The sequence below is a fragment of the Capricornis sumatraensis genome, chromosome 9 (genome assembly GCF_032405125.1).
Source record: "Capricornis sumatraensis isolate serow.1 chromosome 9, serow.2, whole genome shotgun sequence".
NCBI classification, from domain to species: domain Eukaryota; kingdom Metazoa; phylum Chordata; class Mammalia; order Artiodactyla; family Bovidae; genus Capricornis; species Capricornis sumatraensis.
In genome coordinates this window covers 106,030,762-106,058,172 of record NC_091077.1, presented here as the reverse complement: position 1 = coordinate 106,058,172, position 27,411 = coordinate 106,030,762, and the positions used below count along the sequence as shown (strand labels likewise).

At 43.2% G+C, this 27,411-nt stretch overlaps 1 protein-coding gene across 1 annotated transcript in view; it reads left to right on the top strand.

Moving 5' to 3' along the window:
* The window catches only part of FBXL17 (F-box and leucine rich repeat protein 17), a 512,147-nt gene that overhangs the window by 465,483 nt on the left and 19,253 nt on the right, over positions 1-27,411 (top strand). The window contains exon 8 of the mRNA XM_068979792.1: positions 24,683-24,825. Within this exon, the coding sequence (XP_068835893.1) occupies positions 24,683-24,825 (143 nt within the window). The remainder of the gene's footprint in view (positions 1-24,682; positions 24,826-27,411) is intronic.

Sequence of the window (27,411 nt, the reverse complement as noted above, 5' to 3'; positions counted from 1 at the left end):
TTTGAGGAAATATGCTTTGGTTTCTGTTACTACACTTGATTATTGTTACGTATAAGTGAGTGAGAGTGAAGTCGCTCAGTCGTGTCTGACTCTTTGCAGCCCCATGAACTGTAGCCTACCTGGAGTGGTGAGTTTATTTTGAACACCTGTAGAACATCTAGGTGAGGTCCCAGGTGCAAAAATGCAATATGGAGCTCTGAAAAGAGGGACTAGGCTTGGAGTCATCAACGTTTTAAAAGCTCATTCTTGTATAGTGAATTGCACTGATATCAAAGACAAAATATTTTTCTTATAAACATGCAATTACAGGTGGATTCGGGAAGGCTGCCCTTGTAGTCCTTGTACCGTATGACCAAGGCTTCCCTCCTCCCAGCTTATGATATGTGCTTTGATGGGCTCAAGAAAGCCAATTCGGGGTGGGGGGAGGGTGGGATGAAGATGGACAGGGAGAAATTGCTTGGAAAGGTGTAAGAGTCAAGTTCAGATCATGGTGTGAAAGTGAATGTCCCATCATTCTGCATTTTGCGCTATGATGATTTCTGTTTTTCTTGGTTAGTTTTGATAGGATTATTTCTCCCCAAGAAAACTGTAAACCCCTCATAGTTACAGAAGTGTCTTCCACCTTGTATGCTTCCTCTGTCCTCAGCTGTCATCACACCACATCACCTGTGTCCCCCACCACAGCTCTTTAATAGAAGAACACAGGCTTTGAGACCAGGCCGACCTGGCTGTGAACCCTAGCCACACGACCTGGGATAAGTCTGTCCAAGGCCATCCATACCTCTCTCTGCTCAGTGTTCTTTCCTGTAACATGAGGACTGTGCTAATACTACTTATGGGGTGGTGCGTGTGCAGTTCCACGTGTTTAGTCTACAGAGAAGACAGTTTGATTTTGTCCAGTCCAGTTCTGTGCAGCATTACAGTGAGGATGAGATACTATGTCTATAGTATCTTGAGGGTGCTCAATAAATAAATTTTTCAGTAACTGTTATATGATTGACTACTACTACCATAAATATGCCTCAATTAACTATTTTCAAAATGATATCAAGGAAAGTTCAGTTCAGTTCAGTCACTCAGTTGTGTCCAACTCTTTGTGACCCCATGAACCGCAGCACACCAGGCCTCCCTGTCCATCACCAACTCCCGGAGTTCACTCAAACCCATGTCCATTGAGCTGGTGATGCCATCCAGCCATCTCATCCTCTGTCGTCCCCTTCTCCTCCCGCTCTCAATCTTTCCCAGCGTCAGGGTCTTTTCAAATGAGTCAGCTCTTTGCATCAGGTGGCCAAAGTATTGCAGTGTCAGCTTCAACAGTAGTCCTTCCAATGAATATCCAGGACTGAATTGCTTTAGGATGGACTGGTTGGATCTCCTTGCAGTCCAAGGGACTCTCAAGAGTCTTCAACACCACAGTTCAAAAGCATCAAGTCTTCGGCGCTCAGCTTTCTTTATAGTCCAACTCTCACATCCATACATTGCTTAAATTGAAAATCTAAAGTGAAATACATATAGGAAGAAACGTCTTTACAATAAGATCTGTGAAATAATGCAGTATTTTCCAGAAGTATGTTGCCGAAATCTTTTTGCTTAAAATTACAAATCAAGTTACATTTAAAAAGACAAAATCAAAATGATTGAATGGTTTTCATTTTTATTATATCGAGGTTGATGAAATGCACATGAAAGTTCTTCAGTCTCATAAGTTACTGAGATAAAACATATTTCTGTTCTGTTCAATTTTTATTCAGTCAATGCCGTGAATGATGATTTTTATTATACAAACTACAGTGAAATTTCAATTGTCTGGAGATCAATTATCAACCAACTTCAACTTGAACACAAACCCAAAAGCCTGCAAGTTATTAGAAAAAATAGAAAAAACCCTGCGCAATTAAAATAGATACCACAAAGTACGTGCATAAAATCTCTGTACTTTTGTTTTTAAATTTCCATAATAAGAACTTTTAAAAAATAAAGGCAGATGAGAAGAAAGTACAAAAAGACTTTTTAGACGGTCTTGAAGACACATCACCTTCAGACAGCTGCTTTACTTCATGGAAGAAGGAAAACAACCTTTGAGGTGCCAGACTTTGCTTAGTGAGGGATAATGCTTGCTTAGCTTTTTGAAATCCTGAAGTGCTAATGACTGTGACTAAGCAGGGTGACGGTGTGAGAATGTAGTAACCCGTGGGACCCACTCTTCTTGCCTGTCCCGCTGGTAATTCTAGTTGCGTTAGTACTGTACCAGTAGTAAACATTCCTTTAAAACCCACTCTGTGATGTCATGTTGGAATCAGTAAAAGTAAATTTAAATATTTTCAAAGAACCCTCTTGTCCTTTCCTCCTGCCAAACCCATTCATTCCAACTTTATATGTTGTGACAAGTGAGATTATCCGATTTCTCAAGCTGTCCAACAACCTGGAGTCGCTGAGAAAATAGCTGTGACAACAGGAAGAGAGAGAAATACATAGAAGGATGTGAAACCACGCAGCATAATGTGGGAACAATTAGAGCAGAGATTCCAAACCGGCGCTTCAGGGGCCGCGCCCACCTCAGGAGCGTGTCTAGCTGAACTCCCAGTCTGTTGGCCGGCACTGTACTTTTGTTTGTGCTTGTTGATTACTTTCCGTTTGTAACGCTCAAGTATCAGGTGATTCACGTTTTACAAAACTGATTTTAAGTCTCCCATGAAGACCCGGAAGCACCGACTCTATGTCCCTGAAAGGGGCTAGTTCTGGAGAGTTTGCACTGACTGTAGTGATTTGACCCAGACAGTGGTGTCCCGTTCTCCGCTGCCCCCATCTCAGGGAGGGCATTTCGGTATTCACGGTGCCCGCCCATCCTCCTTATCTCCCCAGCCCTGAGGCTCCGTGTTGGTTGTATTTATCTACAGTCTGGCTAAAACGAAGCTGAAGAAAACATTTGTTCATCCGAGTCTCCATCAAAAATGAGGAATAGGAAGGTAGGCTTAATGGGCTGAGCGTTATTGAAAGAAAGGAAACAAGTGAATTTTTTTATAAAGACCCAGAAGCACCGACTCTATGTCCCTGAAAGGGGCTAGTTCTGGAGAGTTTGCACTGACTGTAGTGATTTGACCCAGACAGTAGTGTCCCGTTCTCCGCTGCCCCCATCTCAGGGAGGGCATTTCGGTATTCACGGTGCCCGCCCATCCTCCTTATCTCCCCAGCCCTGAGGCTCCGTGTTGGTTGTATTTATCTACAGTCTGGCTAAAACGAAGCTGAAGAAAACATTTGTTCATCCGAGTCTCCATCAAAAATGAGGAATAGGAAGGTAGGCTTAATGGGCTGAGCGTTATTGAAAGAAAGGAAACAAGTGAATTTTTTTATAGAGGAGAAAAATGTTTCAGTGTATAATATGCAAACAGTGTGGGTCCATGTCAAAAAAGTACAATAAAAGCAGCTTTGCTCATTTACTTCGTCTGCATGGCCCTTAGGCATTGGACTTAGTAAAGAGTCCATAGCTTGGGGCACAGCTTCTAATTACAGAAACGCATAGTACTCAGGGAGAGTTTTGCTAGGCCTGATAAACGCTGTGTAAAAAGATAGAGAAGTAGATAAAACTTTCCAGAACTATTTCAATCTAAAATAGTCAAAATAAGAAACTTTCAGTGTATAGGTTGAAGCATTTGAAATTGCCAATATTTAATAATTTTGACCCAGAAAAATGGCGGCTTCACTTTGATTAACCTGCAGTTTCTGCTACCTGCTTATGTCACTTATGTGGAATTCCTTCTTTTCCCACAATATCAAAAATGTGATGGTGACTTATCCTGGTTAATAAGATTCATAATACACTGAAGAACAGTTACAGATATTATGTGAAGCTAATAAAAGCAATTAAAACATACAGAACCATGCTTCATTACAGTCTGAAATACAGCTTATGTTCATGGATGAGATAATATACTTGCAGTGCAATGATTGAAAACATTTTGCAGTTGCTAAGCCCTTCATTATGAGAGGACAGTAGCTTCACAAATCTTCTAATCCCCTGAGATAGAATGCTTTTTCTAGAGAGGCTTCTCTAATTTATCATCTAATAAATATGTTCTGGAAATTAACTGCATTGCGCTTTGTTGGTTCTCCTCTGTGGGTGCAGCTTTCTCCTTTCGTAGGCTTCATCTTAAAAAGGGGTCATCACCTGAAATTCAGTAGATTTTATAAGAACCTTCAGTAAATGCAAAGGATTCTAATCAAAGCTTGGGAGGGTGCAGTTTTATTTAAACTCTTTCATTTCTTAGCACCTGAACAGTTCTTCCAAATAATGTATCTAGTGCACACAAATAATTTTTAAGCTCATAGTGGTTACACTAAGCTGCATGCATATCCTAAAAAAATAGGAATAATAATTAATAGAGAACTATATTATCTGATATTCCTTTGTTTTTGTTTAAAGCATAAAATTCTAGAGAACTAAAATGTTTAAATTCTGCTTTTTAACTTTCAAACCTATTATCACCGAGGATAAATTGCATTTCTTAAACTAATAATAGTTTGTTTATAACTGTATATATAAATATTTATGATATTACTGATTTAAGGGAACTGTCAATCATAGTCTGTTTTCTTGAAGACATCTTCCTCTGGACCTGAAAAATAGTTGACTGCATTTAATGACTATTACATATTTTGTGGATAGATGGTGGAATGAATTAAATGGAAGCACAATACTATTTCATCAAGTTTGCTGCAATTAAATAGAGTTGAATTCTCCTACCAAAAAACATACTGAATAAAGTCATGTTAATACATTTATTTTAGCAAAAATAGTCCCTTTACTGAAAATATCCTTTTGCATAAAATGATAGGTGTTTACTTGTTTATTTTCAAATATCTTGAAGTAAAGACAGTTCTTAAGGCTTTCGGTGAAATCAGAAAAAGCATTGCAAATATGTTATGGAGGAAAGATTTAAGTTATAGAAACTATTCCTGAGAATATATGGAGAATTTTCAAGCATCTGGGATTCTATTTCAAATATTATGTTACTCAGTGGTAAATATTGATATAATACTGCAGCTGATAAAATAAAGTATATCCCAATAGATTTTTAAAATAATCTATTTGCCCACATAGATAAACCTAAATATAGAGCAGAGTAATAGTGCAGGAACCAGGAATAACTAAGAAGATATTATTGTTTAATTAGGTTTAATTATATTTTCAGGATATACTGCTCACCCTGGATGCTAAGCTGTCCTGCTTTTACTCTACCTTTAATTTTGCTTTTTATAGACTGGCTATTGGCAGCCCGCTGCAGTGTTTTCCTGGAGAATCCCATGGACAGAGAAGCCTGGTGGGCTATAGTCCATAGGGTCACAGAGAGTCAGACATGACTGAAGTGACCCAGCGTGCATGTAACACATATACATATAAAGAGACTGACCTTTCCTTTAATTATATATTTCATTCAAGTCCCAAAAAGCAATTTTTAATGAACGCCTAAAATTGAAAACAATTAGGAAAGGCCATGTTCTTTCTTAATAATTGAAATAGCTGCTACTCCGCATGCTTTTACCTTCTCTTCCTCCTAAAATCTTGCTAAAGTGACATTAAAGGGATTTATTTTTTTTGAGAGAGAGAGAGTCGGAAAGGATATGAGAATGAGAGATGGCGATGCATCTTTAGAAAACGCAAATCAGAAGGAGGAGTGCTAGCAGCCTTAAAGCAGTGAGACTCATAGCCTCGGTGCTCAGAGAAGCGCTCCATGACAGGCGAGCTAGTGCAGACGAGCCTGTTAGCCTGCAGAACCCCTGCAAGTCGCAGCTCTTAGAAGCATCCGAGAAATTAGAAAGCCCTCGTGATATGGTCAAAGATCCGCAAGTGACCAGATATTTGAAAGAAGCTTCTGACGTAAGAGAGATGAAAACAACCAGAAAAATCAAGCTGAAAGGAAACAGAGGCAATGCAAATAGCAAAAGAAAGCATCAGAAACCTCAAGCACTATTCTCAGAGATAAGAAAAGCAGTTCCATCCTTGCAAAAGAACTGACTGCTCTGAAAGGAAGGAGAGGACGAGTTTCCAGACTGATGGGCCCACCAAATGCCCAGCGCCATGGATGAAAATAGGTCTACCTGAAGGCACATCACCGGGAAGGTTTACATTGCTCAGGATGGAAAGGAGATTCTAGAAGTTACTCGAGAAAGAAGACAGGATTCGTGCTGTAGATCAGGAATGAGTGGCTCCAGTTCTTTTAAAAGCAAATCTCTTAATTACCATCATGTAGGTGGTAATTATTTTGCCACTGTTTGGCTCAGCACTGAACATATATAAACAGTTGTGATAATTTAAGTATCTTATCTTTTGTTTACTCTCCATAACCACACTGAAAGCAAAACAACAAGGATTTCCTTTTTCTTTCGTATTTTATTTTCTTTGTCATTTTGCATGCAGTGATCATACAACAAATATTGGTCAAGTTAACCTGCAGTTCACCAGTTCTCTATGTGACTTGTTATTTCTCAGTATTATCGAACTCTCTTTAACTTCATCTTCCCCACACACAAAAAAATCTTGGGGAATACTTCTGATTAACATGAAATTGGTATCCCTATTCAGAAAGGCACATCCGGCAGTTTTCCTGTTAGAGCCGTGAATCGCCAAGTCCCTAGAGGTGGGACTGCCAATCAGAGCCCCAGTTTCACATTCCAGAAATACTGAGGATGAGGTCACTAAAGCAGAAATTAGGTGGGTGAGGCGTCTCTCTCATCTGGCTGGCCCTGGAATGGGCATGTGGATAGAAGTGTAGTGCATGAGTCACAGGGGAGACAGGCGGGAAGTTCCACACTGCAACACAGAAATGGTCCAGAGGGTTGTTATTAGTGATGCGGAGCTTCCTGAACATAGAAACCTGAATGGATACAGGAGATCATAGACTTGTGGTGACTCTACCGGACGTGCCAACTCCCAAGGGGTTGCTGCAGACAGGTCTAGCTCGTGACCCACCTCCCCATGTTTCCCCCAGATAACCAGTCCCAGTCCTTCAAAGAAGGTTTTGAAAGGAGCAGATCTTTGCCTATCATTGTATTTGAGCAAACTGTTTGCAAGATGGAGGTGGGGGTGGAAGGAGGTCAGGCCAACAGAACAAGAGTGAGACGCATGGATCTTGTGTCTGAAGGGTTTTGCGGAAATGTTGGAAGGATCTGACGGGTTCCAGGGAGATAAATCACTACAGAATAATCACGACATGCCCTGATGAAGTATCGATCCTGAGAAATAAATCATGTGACTTCTAGACATTAAAAGCAAGACACGTATTAAGGGGAAGAATCAGGCTGCACTTGGGTTTCTCCACAGCAGAAGTGAAACACTTGTCTTTGAAAGCTCTGAACATAAAAATAAGTATGACCCCCAAATTGAATACTTAGCCATGTTGTTCCTTAAATGTAAGAGTAATAGTTTTTTTTAAGCATTCAAGAATTTAGGAATATATGATGAATCTTTCTTTGAAAAAACAAAAAACGAAACTACTTAAAGATGCTACCTAACCATCCAGGAGAACTAAAGGGCCTCTTGATGAACGTGAAAGAGGAGAGTGAAAAAGCTGACTTAAAGCTGAACATTCAGAAAACTATGATCATGGCATCCAGTCCCATCACTTCATGGCAAATAGATGGGGAACAGTGGAAACAGTGGCTGAATTTATTTTTCTGGGCTCCAAAATCACTGCAGATGGTGACTGCAGACGTGAAATTAACAGACGCTTACTCCTTGGAAGAAAAGTTATGACGAACCTAGATAGCATATTGAAAAGCAGAGACATTACTTTGCCAACAAAGGTCCGTCTAGTCAAGGCTATGGTTTTTCCAGTGGTCATGTATGGATGTGAGAGCTGGACAATAAAGAAAGCTGAGCGCCAAAGAATTGATGCTTTTGAACTGTGGTGTTGGAGAAGACTTGAGAGTCCCTTGGACTGCAAGGAGATCCAACCAGTCCATCCTAAAGGAGATCAGTCCTCGGTGCTCATTGGAAGGACTGACGTTGAAGCTGAAACTCCAGTACTTTGGCCACCTCATGCGAAGAGTTGACTCATTAGAAAAGACTGTGATGCTGGGAGGGATTGGGGGCAGGAGCAGAAGGGGACGACAAAGGATGAGATGGCTGGATGGCATCACTGACTCAATGGACATGGGTTTGGGTGGACTCCAGGAGTTGGTGATGGACAGGGAGGCCTGGCGTGATGTGGTTCATGGGGTCGCAAAGAGTTGGACACGAGTTAGCGACTAAACTGAACTGAAATGAACCACCCAGGAGATTAATTAAATTAAGAAAAAAATCTCAGGAATAAAAAAAAAAATCATAGAAAAGCTCATTATTTCACCCATTTAATATAGAACCAGAGCAAAACAACCATGAAAATTGTGGCTATAAAAGCATATGGAAATGCTGAAACCTGACAATGTAAAAATAATAACATACCTAACAAGAGAGGAAGAAGAAACAGGAGGAAACATTTGCCAGTTTTCTTATCTTTCCAAGAAGAGTCAATAGATTCTGTCTAACATTAAAGTGTAGAATTTTTAAAATAGCTCAGAATTTTTTCATTTATGTAAACTTTTTAAAGAATTGCTGTCTTTTATTGTAATGTTTAGTTGAATTTCTATGATTCTTTTAATCTAAATTCAGTTTCTTTTCATTAAATTCAAGTAAAACCAATTACTTTAAAAAATCATATATAATAATATATACTTCTGAAGTTATTTTTATTTTGCCTGGCTATATGCAAAAGATGTTGGGAGAATGCTTACCAAAGATAGTGGTGGTATTTCTGGATAGAGAGGTTTGGGGTAATTTTTAAGCTTTCTTGGACTTTCCTTTATTGATTTAACTTTTATGATAAGTTGTACCCTTTTAATGACTCAATAGAGTCATTGTTTAAAAATCAAGGACCCAAATAAAGTTATTTTGATTGGACTGCTACAAAAGTATATACAGATATTTCAGTAACATCTAAGAAGAAAACACATGTTTATTAACTGAGCCGTATTCATATTATCTGCTGGTGTGACTCGGCTGAGCGCTATTATTGAGAACCCTTTGGGGGCTTTTTGTGTAATTGTAGAAAAGCCATCCTGTGCATGGTTTTCTGTGTCCGTTAAGAACGTTTGGTTGCAGGTAACAGAAACCAACGGAGGCTACTTTAAGTGAAAACAAAAGAAAAGCACAAAGGCAGTACTGGAAGAAACTGGGCTGACTCCCAGAACCAAAGACCGGAACTCGACAAAATGGCCTTGGCAAGATGCGAACGTGGGCCGCTAAGTGGCTGGGACTAACAGTGTCCCTTCAGGGAGGCTGCCCCAGGGTGCATGATCTCCCTTGCAGGCAGAATGCAGAGCCCTGCTGGAGAGTGTGTTCAGTCAAGTTTGGGACTTATGCCCTGGAGAAGGGAGGGGACCTTTGATTCCAAAGTACACCCGTGGGAAGGGCAATGGAAGGGTCGCTTCCAGAAACTGGGGATGAAGGGACACTGGGCAGATACAGTTACCAGTGCCCCCTATCTTTGTCTCACTTCAAGCTTGCAGAAAAGTAAGCCTCTCTCTCACTCAATATGCCTCTAGAGGAATTAGCTGATTTAGTTTCTTTATCAGATCTGTTCCTTCATTCCTTTCAAAGTAATTACAGGCTGCTTCTTCCCTGTCTCATGACACTGATTATTAGCTAAAGCTAATTCATCAGCTAGATATAGGTGAAACACCTTTAGCTATCTTTCAGGAAAAGCTTAGTAAATTATTTGTCATTCTCCAGCCCAAGAAACGTTCTCCCTGTAAGTAAAAGTTTATTAGATACCGTGAGAGGTCTCTGGGTTCAGCCATTTTCTGTCCTAGCTATAATTAGAAAGCTAGACAAATTATATCAACTCCTAGGGAAAAAAATCCACACACATACTCTTTTTAATAAATCCAATTTACTCTATTTGCTTGGTATTAACAACTGTTAATGTTATGTCCAAATTCCCTTCCTTCCTCGTTGAAAAGAACTCTGTCACTACAGCCAGGACATACAAATGGATAGTTAATTACTCGGCACAGAGGGTTATGTGATTCATCATTGCAATGTGGAAGCGAATGTTGCCAGTTGTCAGCTTTTTCCAGACTACATACTGTTATATGGTTTATGTCCCAATCAATGGTGGCAAAGCTCCAGAAAGAAATACTACCTAGAAGTCAGAGACTCATTCAACTGATCAGTCTGTAGCACTTTGTCAGTGATTTCCAAACCTAGCTGTGCATCAAAATCACTTGGTAACATTAAAAAAAAAGAGAGAGAGAGAGAGAAGCAGGAAAAGATACAGCTTCCTGGTATCCACCCCTGAAGCGATGGGTCAGGAAGAAAGTCAGGATTTTCCAGGGCCTGGAGTTTATACAGTTTGGGGTTTCTCTTTAAGAAGATGAATGCAAAGCATCTTGCTTTAACAGATTTTACAAAAATACTTTACCATGTGGACACATTTCTAAGATCCGGGTCCTGGTAAAGGTCCATGTTGATAACGGACCCTGAAGCTCAACTTCACTAGCTTCGAGGTGGGCCACATGTAGACTAGCACTGGGGATTGATGTGTGCTCGCCTGTCTGCGTCTGTGTGTGCGTGTGTGTCCTCGTGAGCATGCGCGCCTGTGTGCCTGTTCAAGGCCCAAGAGAGAGGACCCAGGGATGGGACTCTGCCTTCTCCCTCGGAAACAAAATGAGTAGAGAAAGTGTAGTGTTCTCTACGTTTGAATCCAGCCCTGCACTGCACTCTGAACTCTCAGGCTGAAACACTTTGAATTTCATGTTTTACTGCCTTTGCCCTTCTTGGAGCAGAAATGCCCATCGGCAGGAATTGTTGGCGGTTTCTAAACTCGTTCACACGCAGGACAGCAGCCCCCGAGTCACAGCTGCACTGGTTCCAGTCAGGGAGGGGTCACTGCACTCAACTAGCTGTGTTTCGTCTTGGTTTACAAATAGCCTTTTGCTTTTTTCCCATGATTTCCCATGATTTTAGATATTGAATTTTGGCGCAGTAAGTGTGTTTGTTTGCCTTAAGGAGTGCTGAGTGGGTGAGAAATGACATTATAGGGAATGTCAGGTTCTTCACTTTACTCTGGTAGAATTGAATGATCTGTCCAATAGAGCTCTGAAAAAATAAAAAGTGGTTAATCCTTTGTGAAAGTAAAACATGCCTCATGTTGAACATCTGAAAATGAACAAATATTTAAGGAAAAATACGTTACCCACAGCCTCCCCCAAAGATACCTGCAGTCATCACTCAATGCACATTTTTAGAACAAAAGAAAAACATGAACCCCAGAGAATACAAGCAAAACCTTTTCCTAAGTTTTCCCCAAGTTCCTGTGATTGTGATGCCTAAAATGCATATATTTAAATGAACATCTATTGAGTCCTCACAAGTAAAGGCCCTGTGCACGATAATGATGATGTGAATAAGAAGCAAGGTGGTCCTTGCTCCTCTCAGTGGGATTTGTATCCGGTAGACGAAGCCCAGTAAATCCCTGCCAAAGCAAGGGCACCTAGCGCAGCTGTGTAAAATCACACGCAGGGAGTTTCTTTCAAACCCCAGTGCGCCCAGCGATCTCTTCTCTCTGGACATTCCTGGCTGTTCTCTTTCTCCCATTCCATACCCAGCCCATCAGCAAGTACTGTTGGTCCTCTCCTTAACATCGGCTCACAGCTCGACTCCTCTCCCTCTGCTCCTGTGCCGCCCTGAGCCAGGCCACCATCCCTTCCTATCTAGGTAATTGCAATGGCCTGCTTATTCATCTGCCTGATTCTGTTCTTGCCCCCATACAGTCTGTTCTCCATCCAGAAGCTGGAGACGTCCTTTGAAAATTTTTCAGCTCATAACAACAGCCTTCTGCTACAAATTCTCCAAGGTATTCTCACTTTATTTAGAGTAAAAGCCAATGCCGTTACATGGGCCTAAAAGATGGTTTTGCCCAGCCCCCTTTTCCGCCAGCTCCCCAGTCTAAAGCCTACTAGTCACCGTCTTGCCCTTGTGCTCACTCTAGAGCGGGCCAGGAGCCTGCCTCCCTCATGGGCTCCGCACGAGGTTTTCCCTATGCAGTGCCTTTCCCTCGGGCGTCTGCCTGCAGGACTTGATGTCCTCTCCTTCAGATCTTTGTTCAGATGCCACTCTCTCTGTGCGGTCTTTCCTGTTAGTCCTAATTAAAACCAGAGCACTCCTACCCCCTGGTCCCTGCTTTATTTTTCTCCAAAGCACTGTTACCGCTCAAAATCCCATATATGCTTATTATTTATTTACTTTCATAATGCAAGCTTCACAAGGGCAGGGATTTGCTCTCTTTACCCCCAGCTCCTGAAACATTCCTGGTGCCTCGTAGGTGCTCAGTTAGCGTTTGCTGAAAGAAAGAGCACAATGCTGACATGCCTCCTTGTTCTCTCTTCCTATGGTTCCCTTCTGCTCAATGTCAAGACGCTTTCACAGTGCTGACTGGGCGGCTCAGCAGCGCCTCTGCTGTCACTAGCCTGTGTTTCTTAAATGGTAGTTGCTGAAATCGCATCGTACTTTCCTGTACTCCAGGGCAGATAGGTGTTAGTAGCCGATGCCTGCTTGAAACTGATGCTGTCTTTACAGTGGTCTGGAAAATTCAGTTCAGAAAGGGGCCAACCAAGAGAGATGACAGAGACACCACTGTACTTTTCCATATCTACGAACGGACATGTTTAAGCCCAGAATTTGCTTCTTATAAAGTGAGGAAATCTAATATAATGTCAGGATTTTGAAAAGGATGCATAATTCTTTGATAAGTAATATATGTATTTATGCAGGCTGGAATAAAAAAGAATTATTGAACCAGGGACTTTAGGTTCTCCACAAATGTTAGAGTGGTAAGGTGTTTTTGTTTTTTTTTTCTCTTCCTCATCTCAAATTCTAAATTTAATAAGGAGATTGTCAGGGGAACCTAACATTCCACTCAAAGGGTTAGTTACCAGCAAATACAGCACCACTGGAAATCAGAGTTGTGGATCAGATTCCTGTTCAGTGAAGGCAGGTTCTAAATGCGCCCCTTGTTCCTTACACTTTTGAAAGTCCCACATTCAGAAGTAGTTTCTGCCTGCTCAATCACATTTGTGTCTTTCTGCATTAAAATAAAAATAGTCAAGAAGGGATAAAGGGGAGAAATATTTATTCTTGCTCCTGATGCATATAAAGACCTTTATTTTTAAAAACTCCTTCATTTGAACTCTTACTTTTCCACTAGCTTGTTTATCTCATAGGAAGGAAAGAAGGCACAGCCTATAAATAATGCTTGCGTTTCCGTTTCAGGATGTATAGGGCAGGAGAGCCTCTTCCCTGAAAGGTCAAGGGCCACAGCCAGCTCGCTCCCTTTCTGAGTTAGACAGTTCTCTCGCATTGCTGTTCGGAACTCGGTAAAGCAGAGTCACGTAAAATAAATGCCCTGTGTGCAGCATCCTGAAAATTCCAGCACAATGCAGATTTTCCACTCTAATGTTACCCGCCGCTGTCGGACAATTTTTGTTTAAGATTTATTTTTCAGTTGATTTTTAGAGGTGTAGAGTTCCTAAAGTGAAGCGTACTCCACAGTCTTCGAAATTTTCACAAGGAAATGAGCATTTAGAAAATTCTCCATGACCTTATTTCTTCCCTTGAATTTGCTTTCATATTTTAAGAAACTTTAAGACTTTTCATGTCTCCAGAGGACAGATTAAGTTTATTTTCCTGGGAGTTTTCTTCAAATTACATGGAAAATTATATGTTGTCTAGAAAACTATTCTCTGCTATAGCCTAATAATAGAAAAAATATGTATGTGCTTTTCTTCTTCAGCAGTTTAGTAGTTATTATAGCTTACTGAGTGATTGCAAGGATAGAGGCACTGAACTAGGGCTTTCTGGAAATGCGTGGTGTCGGAAAAGGCACACAGCACGATTAGTCCTTAGGGAGATGAAAGTGGAGCCCACGGCGAGGCACCTCTTCAGAGCCGCTGGAGCATCTGTAATCAGAGAGACAGATACTACCAAGTGTTGGCACAGCTGTGGGCTCACTGGAGCATTCGTGTTCCTGGTGGGGATGTAATCCGGCAGACCCACTTTAGAAAATGCTTTGGCAGTTTCTTAGGAAATTAAGCATACACTTAACCATATGACCCATTAATCCCACTGTCAGGTATTTACCCAAATGAAATGAGAACACATATTCCCACAAAGACACCTACGCTCTTGTCCACAGAAGCACTGTACCTGATAGCCAAAAAGCAGAGACAGCCCAGATGCCCATCTGTACTGGAGTGCATGACTTTTCAGCATTGAGAACGAGCAGACTTCCAGTACACACAGCAATACAGACGAATCTCAGGAACATAGTGGACAGCTGAAAAGCCAGCACAAGTGTGTTGAGTGGTTGACATTCAAAAGTAAGAATACTGGTCTGGGCGACTGGAAGTCGAGCTTGTGGCTATCCCTTTGGGGGACAGTAGTGACTGGTGCTGGGCATGAGGGTGCTGCAGGGGTGCTGGTCCTGCTGCGCATCTCAGTCCAGATGCTGGTGCACAGCTGTGGCAACTTTGTCAGAGTTCATCAGGCCGTTCCCTGAGGACTGGTGCAGTTTTCTGCCTGCAGGTTATACTTCCAAAAATTATATTAAGACTATAAGAAAACTGAGTGCCACTTGGTTTCCACAGATTTAGGGGTTCTAGGAAAACACTCTCCACCTTCGTTGCTATAAAGACTTTACCATCTAGTGGGAAGACAGGCTTGTTGATAAATAATTCTCATGTGAAACCAACTCTTAGAAGTGCTGCATTAGAGATATATATAAGTGCAATGAAGTAAAGGAAAATACTTAACAAAAGAAGGACAACTGGCAAAAATGTTATAGGCTGTAGTCGCTGTTGGATTTGCTTCATATACTGGGAGGAACAGAATAATGTTTGAAAGTGGAAGACAGGCTCTACATTAGAAAGAAAGTGAAAGTGAAGTCGCTCAGTCGTGTCTGACTCTTTGCGACCCCCCTGGACTGTAGCCCACCACGGGTCCTTCGTCCATGGGATTCTCTAGGCAAGAATACTGGAGTGGGTTGCCATTCCCTTCTCCATACATTAGAAACAAAGGGATTAAAGCTTTGGATTATGTACAAGGAGTTGGGACTGTTGGAGAGACAAAGTTGTTTTCAAATATCAGAACACAGAAGTTGTTTATATCCTTCAAGATGAGTTCTGTTTTCAGTTGACTGCCTTTGCCTGAGTTGTAGGTTATTTTGTTCCAGAGGTTCTCAGCCGTGAGTGCACGTTGGGATCACAGGAGCTTTTATAGCTGCTCCCGAGTCAGAGTCTCCAGGGCTGGGACTCGGGTGTCTGTCCTCTTCCTAGGCGCCTGTGAGTCTCCTGAACCGCCGGGGCCAGGAGCCCCTGCCACAGCCCTGCAGGGCAGAGAGAGCCTTCGCTGGGACCGTCACACAACAAGAAAGGCCTCTCTTGTTTTGGGAGCTACTGTGGCTTTCACAAAGAAGAGCACTTTTCATATTTGTCTCTTTGTACCTGTGCCAAGAAATTTCTTTGCAAATGGCTTTTATCCAAGTATGACATGAAAGATGTTAATCCTACTGTTAAATTTTAACCTTAATTCTTTCAAGCACTGGGGCATTGCTTCCGATTTTATTACAGGTACATAGATCCACAGCAGACGGTAGAACTGGAAAGGACAAAATGGCACATGTAGGTCACTGGTTAATGCACTCGCATGACTAATCTCTCTCCTATGAGGAAAAAGTGTATTTTTAGTCCTGACATTTATATATCAGATCTTTCAATGTAAAAATAATACCTGCTTTCACTTAGAAAATTTTAGTCCTCTACTTAGTTCATTCACTTGATATCGCTTGTTAGCTTATCCATTTTCTTTCTCTTCGTTTTCAGATAAATTTTAGAATCACAGAAAAGTTGCAGAAATAGTAAAGGGTTCATATGTATTCTTCTCCCAGCTAACTCTAAGTTGACAGCTTATATAACCATAGTGCAGTGATCAAACAAGAAAATTAACTTGAAACGATAAGATTCACTAAACTACAAATCTTATTTGAATTTTACCAAATTTGTCCTTGATTTCCATGTCTGGTCCAGGATTCAATCCAGGATGTCACGTTGTGTTGATACCTAGTTGTCAAGCCTCCTTATACTCCTCCAGTCTGTGGCAGTTCCTCATTCTTTTCTTAGACTTCTTTATCTGACACTTCATTATCTTGACCCTTCTGTTGGCTACTGGTGAATCATTTATAGAATGTTTCTCACTTTGGGTTGGTGTGGTGTTCTCTTATGAGTAGATTGAAATTATTTATTTTGGTGAATAATTATTTGTGGAAATAATTAGATGATACATTTATATCTGTATATGTTATTGCTAGTGTTGTCAGTTTTGATTATTTGGGTAAGGAGGTATCTTGCTAAGTCTCTCCACTATAAAGTTACAACCCTTGATAGTTGATAAATACCTTTGGTGGGCTTCCTTAGTGGATCAGACAGTAAAGAATCCGCCTGCAGTGCAGGAGACCTGGGTTCGATCCCTGGGTGGTGGTGGGGAAGATCCCTTGGAGAACGGAATGGCAACCCATCCCAGTAATCTTGCCTGGAGAATTCCATGGGCAGAGGAGCCTGGCAGGCTACAGTCCATGGGATCATGTGGAGTTGGACACAGCTGAGCAGCTAACACACACAGATACCCTTAGCACTATGCCAATATTATGTTTCCCCTCGAAACTTTCATTCACTGATTTCAGCATCCATTGGTATATCTTGCCTGCAATAATTAATACCGCGGCCTTCACCTGATAACATTTTTTTATTTCCCTTATTCCTTATATGTTTATTAGTAGGAGCTCTTCTATAACATGCCCTCCCTTGGCTGTTTGTTTGTATCGACATGAAGCTGTGAATGCTTGTTCAATTTTCTGAACCATAATCATAATCCAGTATTATCATTGTTTATTTTGCTGCTCAAATTGTTCTAGCTGCAGCCATTGGCAGCTCCTTCTGATTGAATCCTCTGTCCTTTTGATATACCCTCGCTCTTTCATAAGCACTTCTTTTTTTCTACAATCACAAGGTGCTGCAGAATCAGCTTCTATTTTACCTGTCCCAGGTCTGGAATTTTTCTAAGAAACACTGATTCCTTTTATTCCATTTACTGGAGAATGATATTTAGATCTGGGTGCTTGTAGACCATTGTTACCGGGGTGTCCTTGGTCCTATTTCCACTCAGCAGAATAAGCTAGGAAATATATGTGTGTATATTAAGCCAGGCATGCATGTGCTTATACCATATTTGTTAGTTATTTCTATATGTATTTATCTATCATGTGTGTCTAAAAAACCATGAGTTCATTCTCGTATCCCTGATTCCAATTCAGTACCGCAAGGTTCATTAAGCCTCCCCCCTTTTCTTATTGGTGACTTCTTTAACAGTGAAAAAACTAGCTCTCATTATTTATAATCTTGGATTATGCATAAAGTGGTTACTGAATCACTAACTCATACCCCTGCGAGAAATAGATTTCCTAACTAGAGTGCAGTAATTTTCTGACAGCGAGAAATAGATTTCCTAACTGGACTGCAGTAGTTTTCTGACAGTTCTGTTTGGTTTTCACTTTACAGCATTCAGTCTTGTTTCCAAAGCGACTGACTTCTTCGTTCATCCCCTTCAGCGTGGCCGTATGACTGGTCCTGGTCACGGCGTTTATCTGTAACAGGTTTACTTCTTCCTGTTGATGTTCTGCTTGGGCAGAATATCCTGGTTAGTTTTATTTTCTTTATTTGGGGAGATATATAAAATATTACTGTGGCTTAGAGAGTCAAATTCAGTTCAGTTCAGTCGCTCAGTCATGTACGACTCTTTGTGACCCCATGAACCGCAGCACGCCAGGCCTCCCTGTCCATCACCAACTCCCGGAGTCCACCCAAACCCATGTCCATTGAGTCAGTGATGCCATCCAACCATCTCATCCTCTGTCATCCCCTTCTCCTCCCACATTCAAACTTTCCCAGTATCAGGGTCTTTTCAAATGAGTCAGCTCTTCATATCAGGTGGCCAAAGTATTGGAGTTTCAGCTTCAGCATCAGTCCTTCCAATGAATATTCAGGACTAATTTCCTTGAGGATGGACTGGTTGGATCTCCTTGCAGTCCAAGGGACTCTCAAGAGTCTTCTCCAACACCACAGTTCAGAAGCATCAATTCTTCGGCGCTCAGCTTTCTTTATAGTCCAACTCTCACATCCATACATGACCACTGGAAAAACCATAGCCTTGACTAGACGGACCTTAGTCGGCAAAGTAATGTCTCTGCTTTTTAATATGCTGTCTAGATTGGTCATAGCTTTTCTTCCAAGGAGTAAGTGTCTTTTAATTTCGTGGCTGCAATCACCATCTGCAGTGATTTTGGAGCCCCCCAAAATTAAAGTCTGACACTGTTTCCACTGTTTCCCATCTATTTCCCATGAAGTGACAGAACCGGATGCCATGGTCTTCGTTTTCTGAATGTTGAGCTTTAAGCCAACTTTTCACTGTCCTCTTTCACTTTCATCAAGAGGCTCTTTGGTTCCTCTTCACTTTCTGCCATAAGGGTGGTGTCAAAGCTAGAGCCAAAGAGACGTCCCAGGCAGTGTGCGCCCCTCCTCCCCCCACCCCACACCTCATCGCCTGTCCTTTTCTCCCCTTCCCCACCAGCCCACCACAGGCACACAGTCCCTGTGGTTTCTGCTGTGTCCTTCCCATACTCCTGTCATACAAGAGAGCAGATTCCTGTTCTTAATTCTGTTATGCTTTGCATAGTGGTAGCACATCATGGAAACTCTTTTGTACTTAATTTTTTCACTGAATGACTTGAAAGTTCCAGTGGTCTTCCCCCATTTAACTTTTTTGAAGGCCGCCTGGTGTTCCATTGTGAGGATGTAGCATAGTTTAACCACTCTCCTGTGTATGGGCATTATGCCGTTTCCATTATTTTGCAACAATCAATTCTTTAATGAATAAACTTGTACATGTATAATTTTGTGTAATTAGAAGTATATATCATTGGAAGGAAAGTAATGACCAACCTAGAAAGTGAAAGAAAGTAAAGTCGCTCAGTCGTGTCTGACTCTTTGTGACCCCATGGGCTGTAGCCTACCAGGCTCCTCTGTCCATGGGATTTTCCAGGCAATAGTCCTGGAATGGATTGCCATTTCCTTCTCCAGGGGATCTTCCCAACCCAAGGATCAAACCCGGGTCTCCTGCATTGTAGAGAGACGCTTGACCATCTGACCTAGACAGCATATTAAAAAGCAGAGACATTACTTTGTCAACAAAGGTCTGTCTAGTCAAGGCTATGGTTTTTCCAGTAGTCATGTATGGATGTGAGAGTTGGACTATAAAGAAAGCTGAGCACTGAAGACTTGATGCTTTTGAACTGTGGTGTTGGAGAAGACTCTTGAGAGTCCCTTGGACTGCAAGGAGATCCAACCAATCCATCCTAAAGAGATCAGTTCTGAATGTTCATTGGAAGGACTGATGTTGAAGCTGAAACTCCAATACTTTGGCCACCTGATGCGAAGAGCTGACTCATTTGAAAAGACCCTGATGCTGGGAAAGATTGAGGGCAGGAGGAGAAGGGGACGACCGAGGATGAGATGGCTGGATGGCACCACTGACTCAATGGACATGGGTTTGGGTGAACTCCGGGAGTTGGTGATGGACAGGGAGGCCTGGCGTGCTGTGGTTCATGGGGTCGTAAAGAGTCGGACATGACTGAGCGACTGAGCTGAACTGATTCAGGGTAAATTCCTAGAAAGGGCGTTCCTTTGTCAAAATTGACTACATGCATGCTCATTTCATTCAGTTACTCTGTTTGCCTATGGAAACACCTTTCAGTGAGTTCATGTATTACCTTGATCATCATATGTTTCTGAATTACAGCTTTGAATGTGTAACTTTTTTAAATTCAAGTTTATTAGTTATACTTAGCATGTTAAAACGTATTAAAATTGCATTTGGGATAAGGAATTAGTCTTGCATAATTAATCCTTTGCCAAGGCTTCATAAGTACCGCTGTAATATGTCAGCAGCCTCTAGTAAAGGCAGCAATCGTGCATTCCATTTACGCTGTCCTCCCCAGCGCAGTCTGCGAGTTCATGATCACTGATGCAGAGGAGGACTCGAGAGCTCCAGCAGCGACATAGTGACGGCACATTTAGATGATGCTGTCATCTGCCCAGAGCTCTCCATGGTTCAAAACTCATTCAAGTCTTCATTTTTAGTCCACTGGGCCACTGTAGAATGGTGTGGGAAAATATCTAATAAGTCATCATATTTATGCAGTGCAAAGCCCTTTACACGTATTTTCTCACTGGAACCTCAGACCAAGCCTGTGAAGTAGGCAGAACAAATAGTCAACCTCCCTGTTGTGCAGGTAAGGGAGCTGAGACACAGGAAAGTTACAGTGTTGTTCTAAGGTCAGCGTCTACTAAGCAGTGAGGCCGCAAGTGAGTTTGAGACCATACCACAATACTGGTTTAGCAGCTCATGGAGGATGAAAAAAATATCCAAAGATAGGACGTATTCACAGAGAGGTAAATCACTCAGTATATATTTTGGAATTTAAAGATTCTCTTGGACCCTGTTTTACAGATACAGGGCAAATACTTGGCTACCTCTGAGCTGTAACGTTTCAGTCCTGAATGGTGGTAAAGGGAAATATATTCTGAATATACACGGCCTCCTCCACCACGCTGGGCACTGCTGCTGTGACAGTGAGCCCTTGCTCCGGAGCCAGACTATCTCCATTTGCACCCTCGTTTTGCCACTTAATAGGGTTGGAGAAGGCAGTGGCAACCCACTGCAGTGTTCTTGCCTGGAGAATCCCAGGGACGGGGGAGCCTGGTGGGCTGCCGTCTGTGGGGTCGCACAGAGTCGGACACGACTGAAGTGACTTAGCAGCAGCAGCAGGCGTGGGGCCTTGGAAAGGTATCTAACCTCAGTTTTCTTACCTCTACCATGCCTAATTTTTTTGTAGGTCTATTTGTTGTTGTTGTTCAGTTGCTCGGTCGTGTCTGCCTCTTTGCGACCCCATGGACTGCAGCACACCAAGTTTCCCTGTCTTTCACCATCTCCCAGAATTTGCTCAAACTCGTGTCCATTGTGTCAGTGATGCCATCCAACCATCTCCTCCTCTGTCGTCCCCTTCTCCTCCTGCTCTCAATCTTTCCCAGCCTCAGGGTCTTTTCCAATGAGTCAGCTCTTCGCATCAGGTGGCCAAAGTTTTGGAGTTTCAGCTTCAGCATCAGTCCTTCCAGTGAACACTCAGGACTGATTTCCTTTAGGATGGACTGGTTGGATCTCCCTGCTGACCGAGGGACTCTCAGAAGTCTTCTCCAACACCACAGTTCAGAAGCATCAATTCTTCATCTTTATAGTCCAACTCTCACATCCATACATGACTACTTTCGGGTGACTAGAGGGATTAAAAGTAACTTCACCAGAAAGGCTCCCTGGTGCCACCTAGACATCACTCTGACAGTGATCATTCCATTTCCTTCAAAGCGCTGGCTGCAGTTTGGGATCACGTATACTTCTCGTCCGCTTCCCATCTGTGTCTCCTCCTAGAACGTGGGCTTCGCAGCATCGAGGACTCGGCCCGCTTCTGCTCCTCTTTGTATCTCTTGGGCCCGATGCTCCTAATCACTGAATGGACGTTTCTTGGCTCCGTCCACCACTTCCTTGTCCTTGTTTTTATTTCAGCCTCGTAGGGTGGCCTGCAGCTCCCCTGTCCCTTCATGTCTCTCTGCCCTGCCACGCACTATTTCCTTAGCCTGCCATACCAGCCCTCGCGCCTGTGTCTTTCTGGAGAATCCTTTCTCAAGATCCCTCAAGACCTAGCTCAGCTCTTCCTTGAGGGCTCCCGTGACCCCTCTCGTCCCCTGAAGACTGAGGGGCTGCCCTGTCCCTTGGCGTGTCTCTGTAACAGAGCCGGCCACGTTGCACTCATTGGTATGCTCAGCGAATATGTTTAAGAACTGACTCGGTAGCAGGCACATGCTAGGCGCTGAGGATACAGCAGTGGGTAGATCTGTCATCCCAATGGGAAAAGGGAACGACAGAAAAAAAAGTGCATAGGTAAGCAAGCAAGTAATAGCGAAAAAGTGATGGAGCAATTGGTTCTGAGACGCTGACCTTTGCCTCAAGATCTGAAAAGTGAGAAGTTTGGGGGTGGAAGCACTGGGGAGTGAGCCCTGTGTTGTGACTGTTTACCTGGCTGTTCCCCATTTCCACCCAACCCCCTCCCCACGCCCCACCCCTCCTGAGGGCCCTCCTGACCAGCCCTCCGAGCTCTGTGATCCTGTGTGCCCCCTGGCGCCCCACGCTGGCCCTGTAGCCTGTGGGCCCCCCCAGGGCCGGGCCCAGGGTTCCGGGCCCAGGGTTCCGGGCTCCCGGCGCTGAGTTCACCCGGGGCAGGCTGCCGGCTCCAGCCTGCTACCTTGAGATGACAGGAAGGCTCTCCCGGCATTCTGCGACCCAGTTCCCTGCTGTTTAAAAAGGAACTAATATAAGGCTTTGTGGAGTTGCTGTCAGGATTAAATGAGAAAACACGCCTGAAATTCCTAGCCCTGTGCCCAGCACCTGGGCCGTCCGTCAGTGCTGGAGAAAGGGCTCTAGTGTGCTCCCAAGGTTTTTTGTCGCATCAGTGAATGAGTTAAGGAAAAGGAAAATTTAATTCTTACCTCAGTAAACAGAACTATGGCAAAACAGAAACTGAATACCTTGATTGCATCTTCAGCTGTCTTATCTATGGTGTTTTAATTTAGACGAAAAAGAAGGGAGAACAGGGGATTGCCATGCACTAGTGACTTGAGCACCCAGAACCGGCAGTTGGTGACTGTCCGTGTGCCCATCAAACGGCCTCGGGAAGCTCCGCTGATCATCTGAGTGACCGGCGTCTGCAGAGTGCAGAGCCTTCACATTCCAGCCCCAAGCCCTGATGGAAATGCACAGTCCACCCATGTGGGGTCACCTTGCATCTGGTGCTCCTTCTTTTGAGGTCATAATTCGAGCACTTCGTAGTGAAAAGGATTTCTTTCGTGCCTTCTAATTCTTCTGTCATAAGAGAGCCTGAGGATATCATAACCGATGAATTTTATGACACTACCAGAGATAGCAACAGTTTTCTTAGGTCAGGAACACCGATAGGATTAACCTGAGAGGCTGCTTATACTACACGAAAAAATCACTCTGACGGCACAGCACACCTTGGGCAGATCGCTCCTGCCCTGTCCCGCCTCCTCGGAAAACTAAAGGCCAGAATAGCATGTGCACAGTTGAGGACATCAGCGAACTGATATCCTGAGGAACTTCTGGGGTTTTTTTTTTCTTCCCTCATATTAATAGCATTTTCACTGGAAAACACTGGGATCATGACTGTTGTTTTTATAAACTTTAAATATCTGGCGCATTAGGAATGCTTTGATACTTGAATACATAGGCATGAGTTTTCTAGTTTAAAAAATTGCTGAGATAATTAGCAAAGAGGTTTTTGCCCTGTGTTTTCCCTGCAAGCTTTAAGAGTTAACATTTATTTACACGAGTACTTCCTCTGCTCTTATCATTCTGGTCAATGGGAGAACATCGTCTGCTTTCCATGTCACAGGAGTCAGCTCATCCTGTCTTAGAAGGAGGAAATAATTAGCAGACAGTTATCATTCTTTTTCAATATTTGTGGCGTCGTGTTCAGAGTTTTCCTCTACACACCAGTGCACTGTAAACGTGGTCTGGCTGGAGGTATTGAAATCTGTTTTGCTGTGCTGCAAACGTAGAGGTGTGTGTGTTTCACTAGAAGCCTGTAGCCAAGAGCCACATTCACCGACTGGATGCTCTGACGGGGTGACAGGTTATGGAGTCCTGCAGTGATGTGTGGTGTACATCACAGATTGTGGGATAAACCTCTGTGCGTCAGTAGAGGTACAGGGCTGAACAGCCAAGCAGACTAGGGGCAGGGGTAGTGTTTGTGTGACCGGCTTCATTCCCTGTGTCAATAAGAGGAAGACTTTTGATACGGTGCGGACATTCACCATAACAAATGCTAGCACCAGCTAAATTCAACTCTGTGTATAATGTCCTCTTAATTCCCAGCTGTCTCAAGAAGGACTAATGTGAAAGATGTTATATACTCTTACATTTTACAGATCATGAACAGATGGGGGGAAAGTGTGCCAATTGGTAAAGAAATTCATATGCAGAATAACACACCTCAAAATGGTGTTTCCGAAGGTTTTTCTTTTTTAAAATTATTAAATTTATCTTGGATAAAATTTAATTACTCCTTGGGGGTTTCCTGTAATGTTATATGCGTAATTCATTTGAGTTTATGCCCTCTACAGATATGAATGTTTGGAAGTACAGGTAACCTTGTAATGAATAAAACTGATAAAAGGTTGTGTTCCAATAAAAGGGAAATTATGGAATGATTATTCACTTTGTGAAAGGCTCTGTCATAGGGCACGCTTTCCTAAAGCATTTTAAATTGGATTACATTTACAAAACATTCGTTTATACACAACATCCAGGAACAAATGTAGTGAGGAAATGAGAGAACTAGTCATAATAAGATAGAGATCCCTTCCGCTGCTGACATGTGTGCTTCCTGTCTTCCTCTGCCTCCCCTCGCAGCTCTGATAGCCATCGGGCGATACAGCATGACAATAGAGACCGTGGACGTTGGCTGGTGTAAAGAGATCACGGACCAAGGGGCCACCCTGATTGCACAGAGCAGCAAGTCTTTAAGATACTTGGGGCTGATGAGATGTGATAAAGTGAGTTGCCTGTCGACCTTCTTTCCTACGTATCAGTGTCGTTTACAGCTTGATATTAGATTCTTCTTCGCTACCTGGGTGTATATATGTACACGTGCACGTACTTATGTTATTACAGGTATGCATGGGAAGCTGCCTGGTTTTCTAAACTAATCTGAGACGATTTTTGAATATCTCCGTTTAAAAATGAATGCTTGTGCTTATGCAGAAAGAAAACAGCAGTCACACACACACTTAACTTAGATTTTGGCTTCCTGTCCGCAAGTCCGTGGACCACAATTAAACATGTTTGTGTGGCACACTGCAGTGTGTGTGGCTTAACAGTGAAATTCCTCTTGGGTTCCAAGTTTCCCGCAGCAGTAAGTTGGAAGGCCCGCTGCCAGATGATGCTGCCGCAGTCTGAAGTGCTCACTGCTCAGCGTCTTTGTGTTCTGGCCCTCGGGGGGCAAGAAAGGGCCAGTGAGGCAGCATTAGGTGGGAATCCCCACACTGCAGATGCTGCTTTTCACACATGTCGAGAAGCGGTCCCAGAGGCCCCACCGAAGGTCAGTGGAGCTGGCCAGAGGCATGAGCCTGAGTTTGAGAAGTCAGGCTGCGTTTAATAAAGATGATTAGAAGCTGCACTGATAACCAGGCATTGGAGAGGCACTTTCCCCTTTGTCTCTTTTACGTTTTCCTGGTAACAAATCTAGGAGATGGTCTGTGCTGCAAAGGGGAGAAAACGGAGCTCAGAAGGACCAGACACTGGCCCCATGCCCCCCATCCAGGGTGGCACCCCAGATCTTCAAGCCTGTGGCCAGTGCCCGGGGCCCACCCCAGGGGCTATCTCCAGAGAAGGGGGTGCTCCCTTGGAAAAGACCCACCTCAGCTACTCGCTCTGAAAATGTTGGCAGCCTGTAACAATTTATACACGTGTGCTGCTTTTTGTGATTGGTGATTAGGCACAATGCAGCAAAAGAGAGTGAAGCTAAATATATATGCCTCTCAAAGGACATGCATTTTCTAAATGTAGCAAATTTGGGGACAAATAAGAATGGCCCAAATTCTCTGTGCGCTTTGTCAGTTTTGTTAATTGACCTAGTTCTTTTTTCCAGATGTTTTACAATCCCAACTTATACCAGACCTTTCCAGTTAGTTATGACTAGAGAGATTTTATATACTCAGCCCAGCCTAGAAAGCTGACTGAGTTTATTACTGAGCAACAGCGGAGAGCCCGGGGTGGCAAGTCTCTCTTAAATTTCACTACTAACTAACTTTACACTGCTACTAACCCTGTCACTTCAAAATGATTCCTTTTAAAACAAGTGAAAGAGTCCATAGCAGGCAGAGTGTTCTAGAAACCCCGAACAGTGACAGCAGAACTCTCCGGCTTCTGCCTGAAGGAATCGCTGCACACAAACTGCCTGTGCAAGGGCAGGAAAAGGTGAGCATTCACAGCCGGTCCCTGCGCCCACAGCCATTCACAGCCGGGTCCCTGCGCCCACAGCCTCTGGCGGAGGCCACCGTGTTTCTCGTCCAGACTCTAGACCTGTTGAGATCAGCACCCTCTTTGGAGCTGAATTTGGTACTCCAGTTAGTTAAGAAGATCCTTTCAGATGTATTTGCTGACTAGCATTTTGCCAATTTTCAGTAAGTGGAAGGATCCTTTTCTGCATAAATGCAAATTCGTCCAAAGTAGGGCTGTCACAGTCCAGCCCGCTGTCATCAGCCCAGCCCTGCCGGCCAGTGTCCTCAGGCTTAAGGCAGTTCAGGGCCGAACGCGGGAGGTTCTGTGCGGACGGAAGAAGTTTCCAAACCACACCCAAAGCACACATAGAGCCTCGTGCTTAAAAGCCTGCTGGTTGACTAAGTCAGTAAGTGTTAGTCGCTCCGTCGTGCCCAGCTCTTTGCAGCCCCATGGACGGTAGCCCACCAGGCTCCTCTGTCCATGGGATTTCCCAGGTAAGGGTACTGGAGTGGGTTGTCATTTCCTTCTCCAGGGGATCTTCCCGACCCAGGGATCGAAGCCAGGTCTCCTGCACTGCAGGCAGACGCTTCATCGATGGAGCTGCGCCTGCTGGTGGGTTTAGCTGGATGGAAGCCCAGCGTGAATGCTCCGTCTTCCGCATGTGTGCTGTACTGTCCATCTCCAGGTTCCATATCCAAGGAGTATGCGAGTAGCCGAGAGCCGAAGGTAGCGGTTGAGGACGTGGACTCTGGAGCCAGAGATGAGGCGCAGATCTGGGCTCCGCACTTCGCTGTGCCAGCTCGGACAGGTCGACCTCTTGAGTGCTTCCGTCTCCTCATTCGTAAAATGAGGATAATAACTGTACCCGTCTCGTAGAAATGCTGTATTTACACGAGTGGACATATGGCAAGCCCTTAGAGTAATGCTTGTTATATATAAAATGCTTAATGTTAATAATCATTCTTTTCATCAACAATATTATATTAACCTGGGTCTTGATTTTTCAATTTGCAAATGAGAAAAAATTGCATTGTCTGCTATCCCATTTTTGAAAGGAAATCTTGAGAAAGAGGAAAGACATGAACTGAAAGATGTTGCCATTTCACTTTTCCCTCACTTAAATTTAAGATTTTTATTTC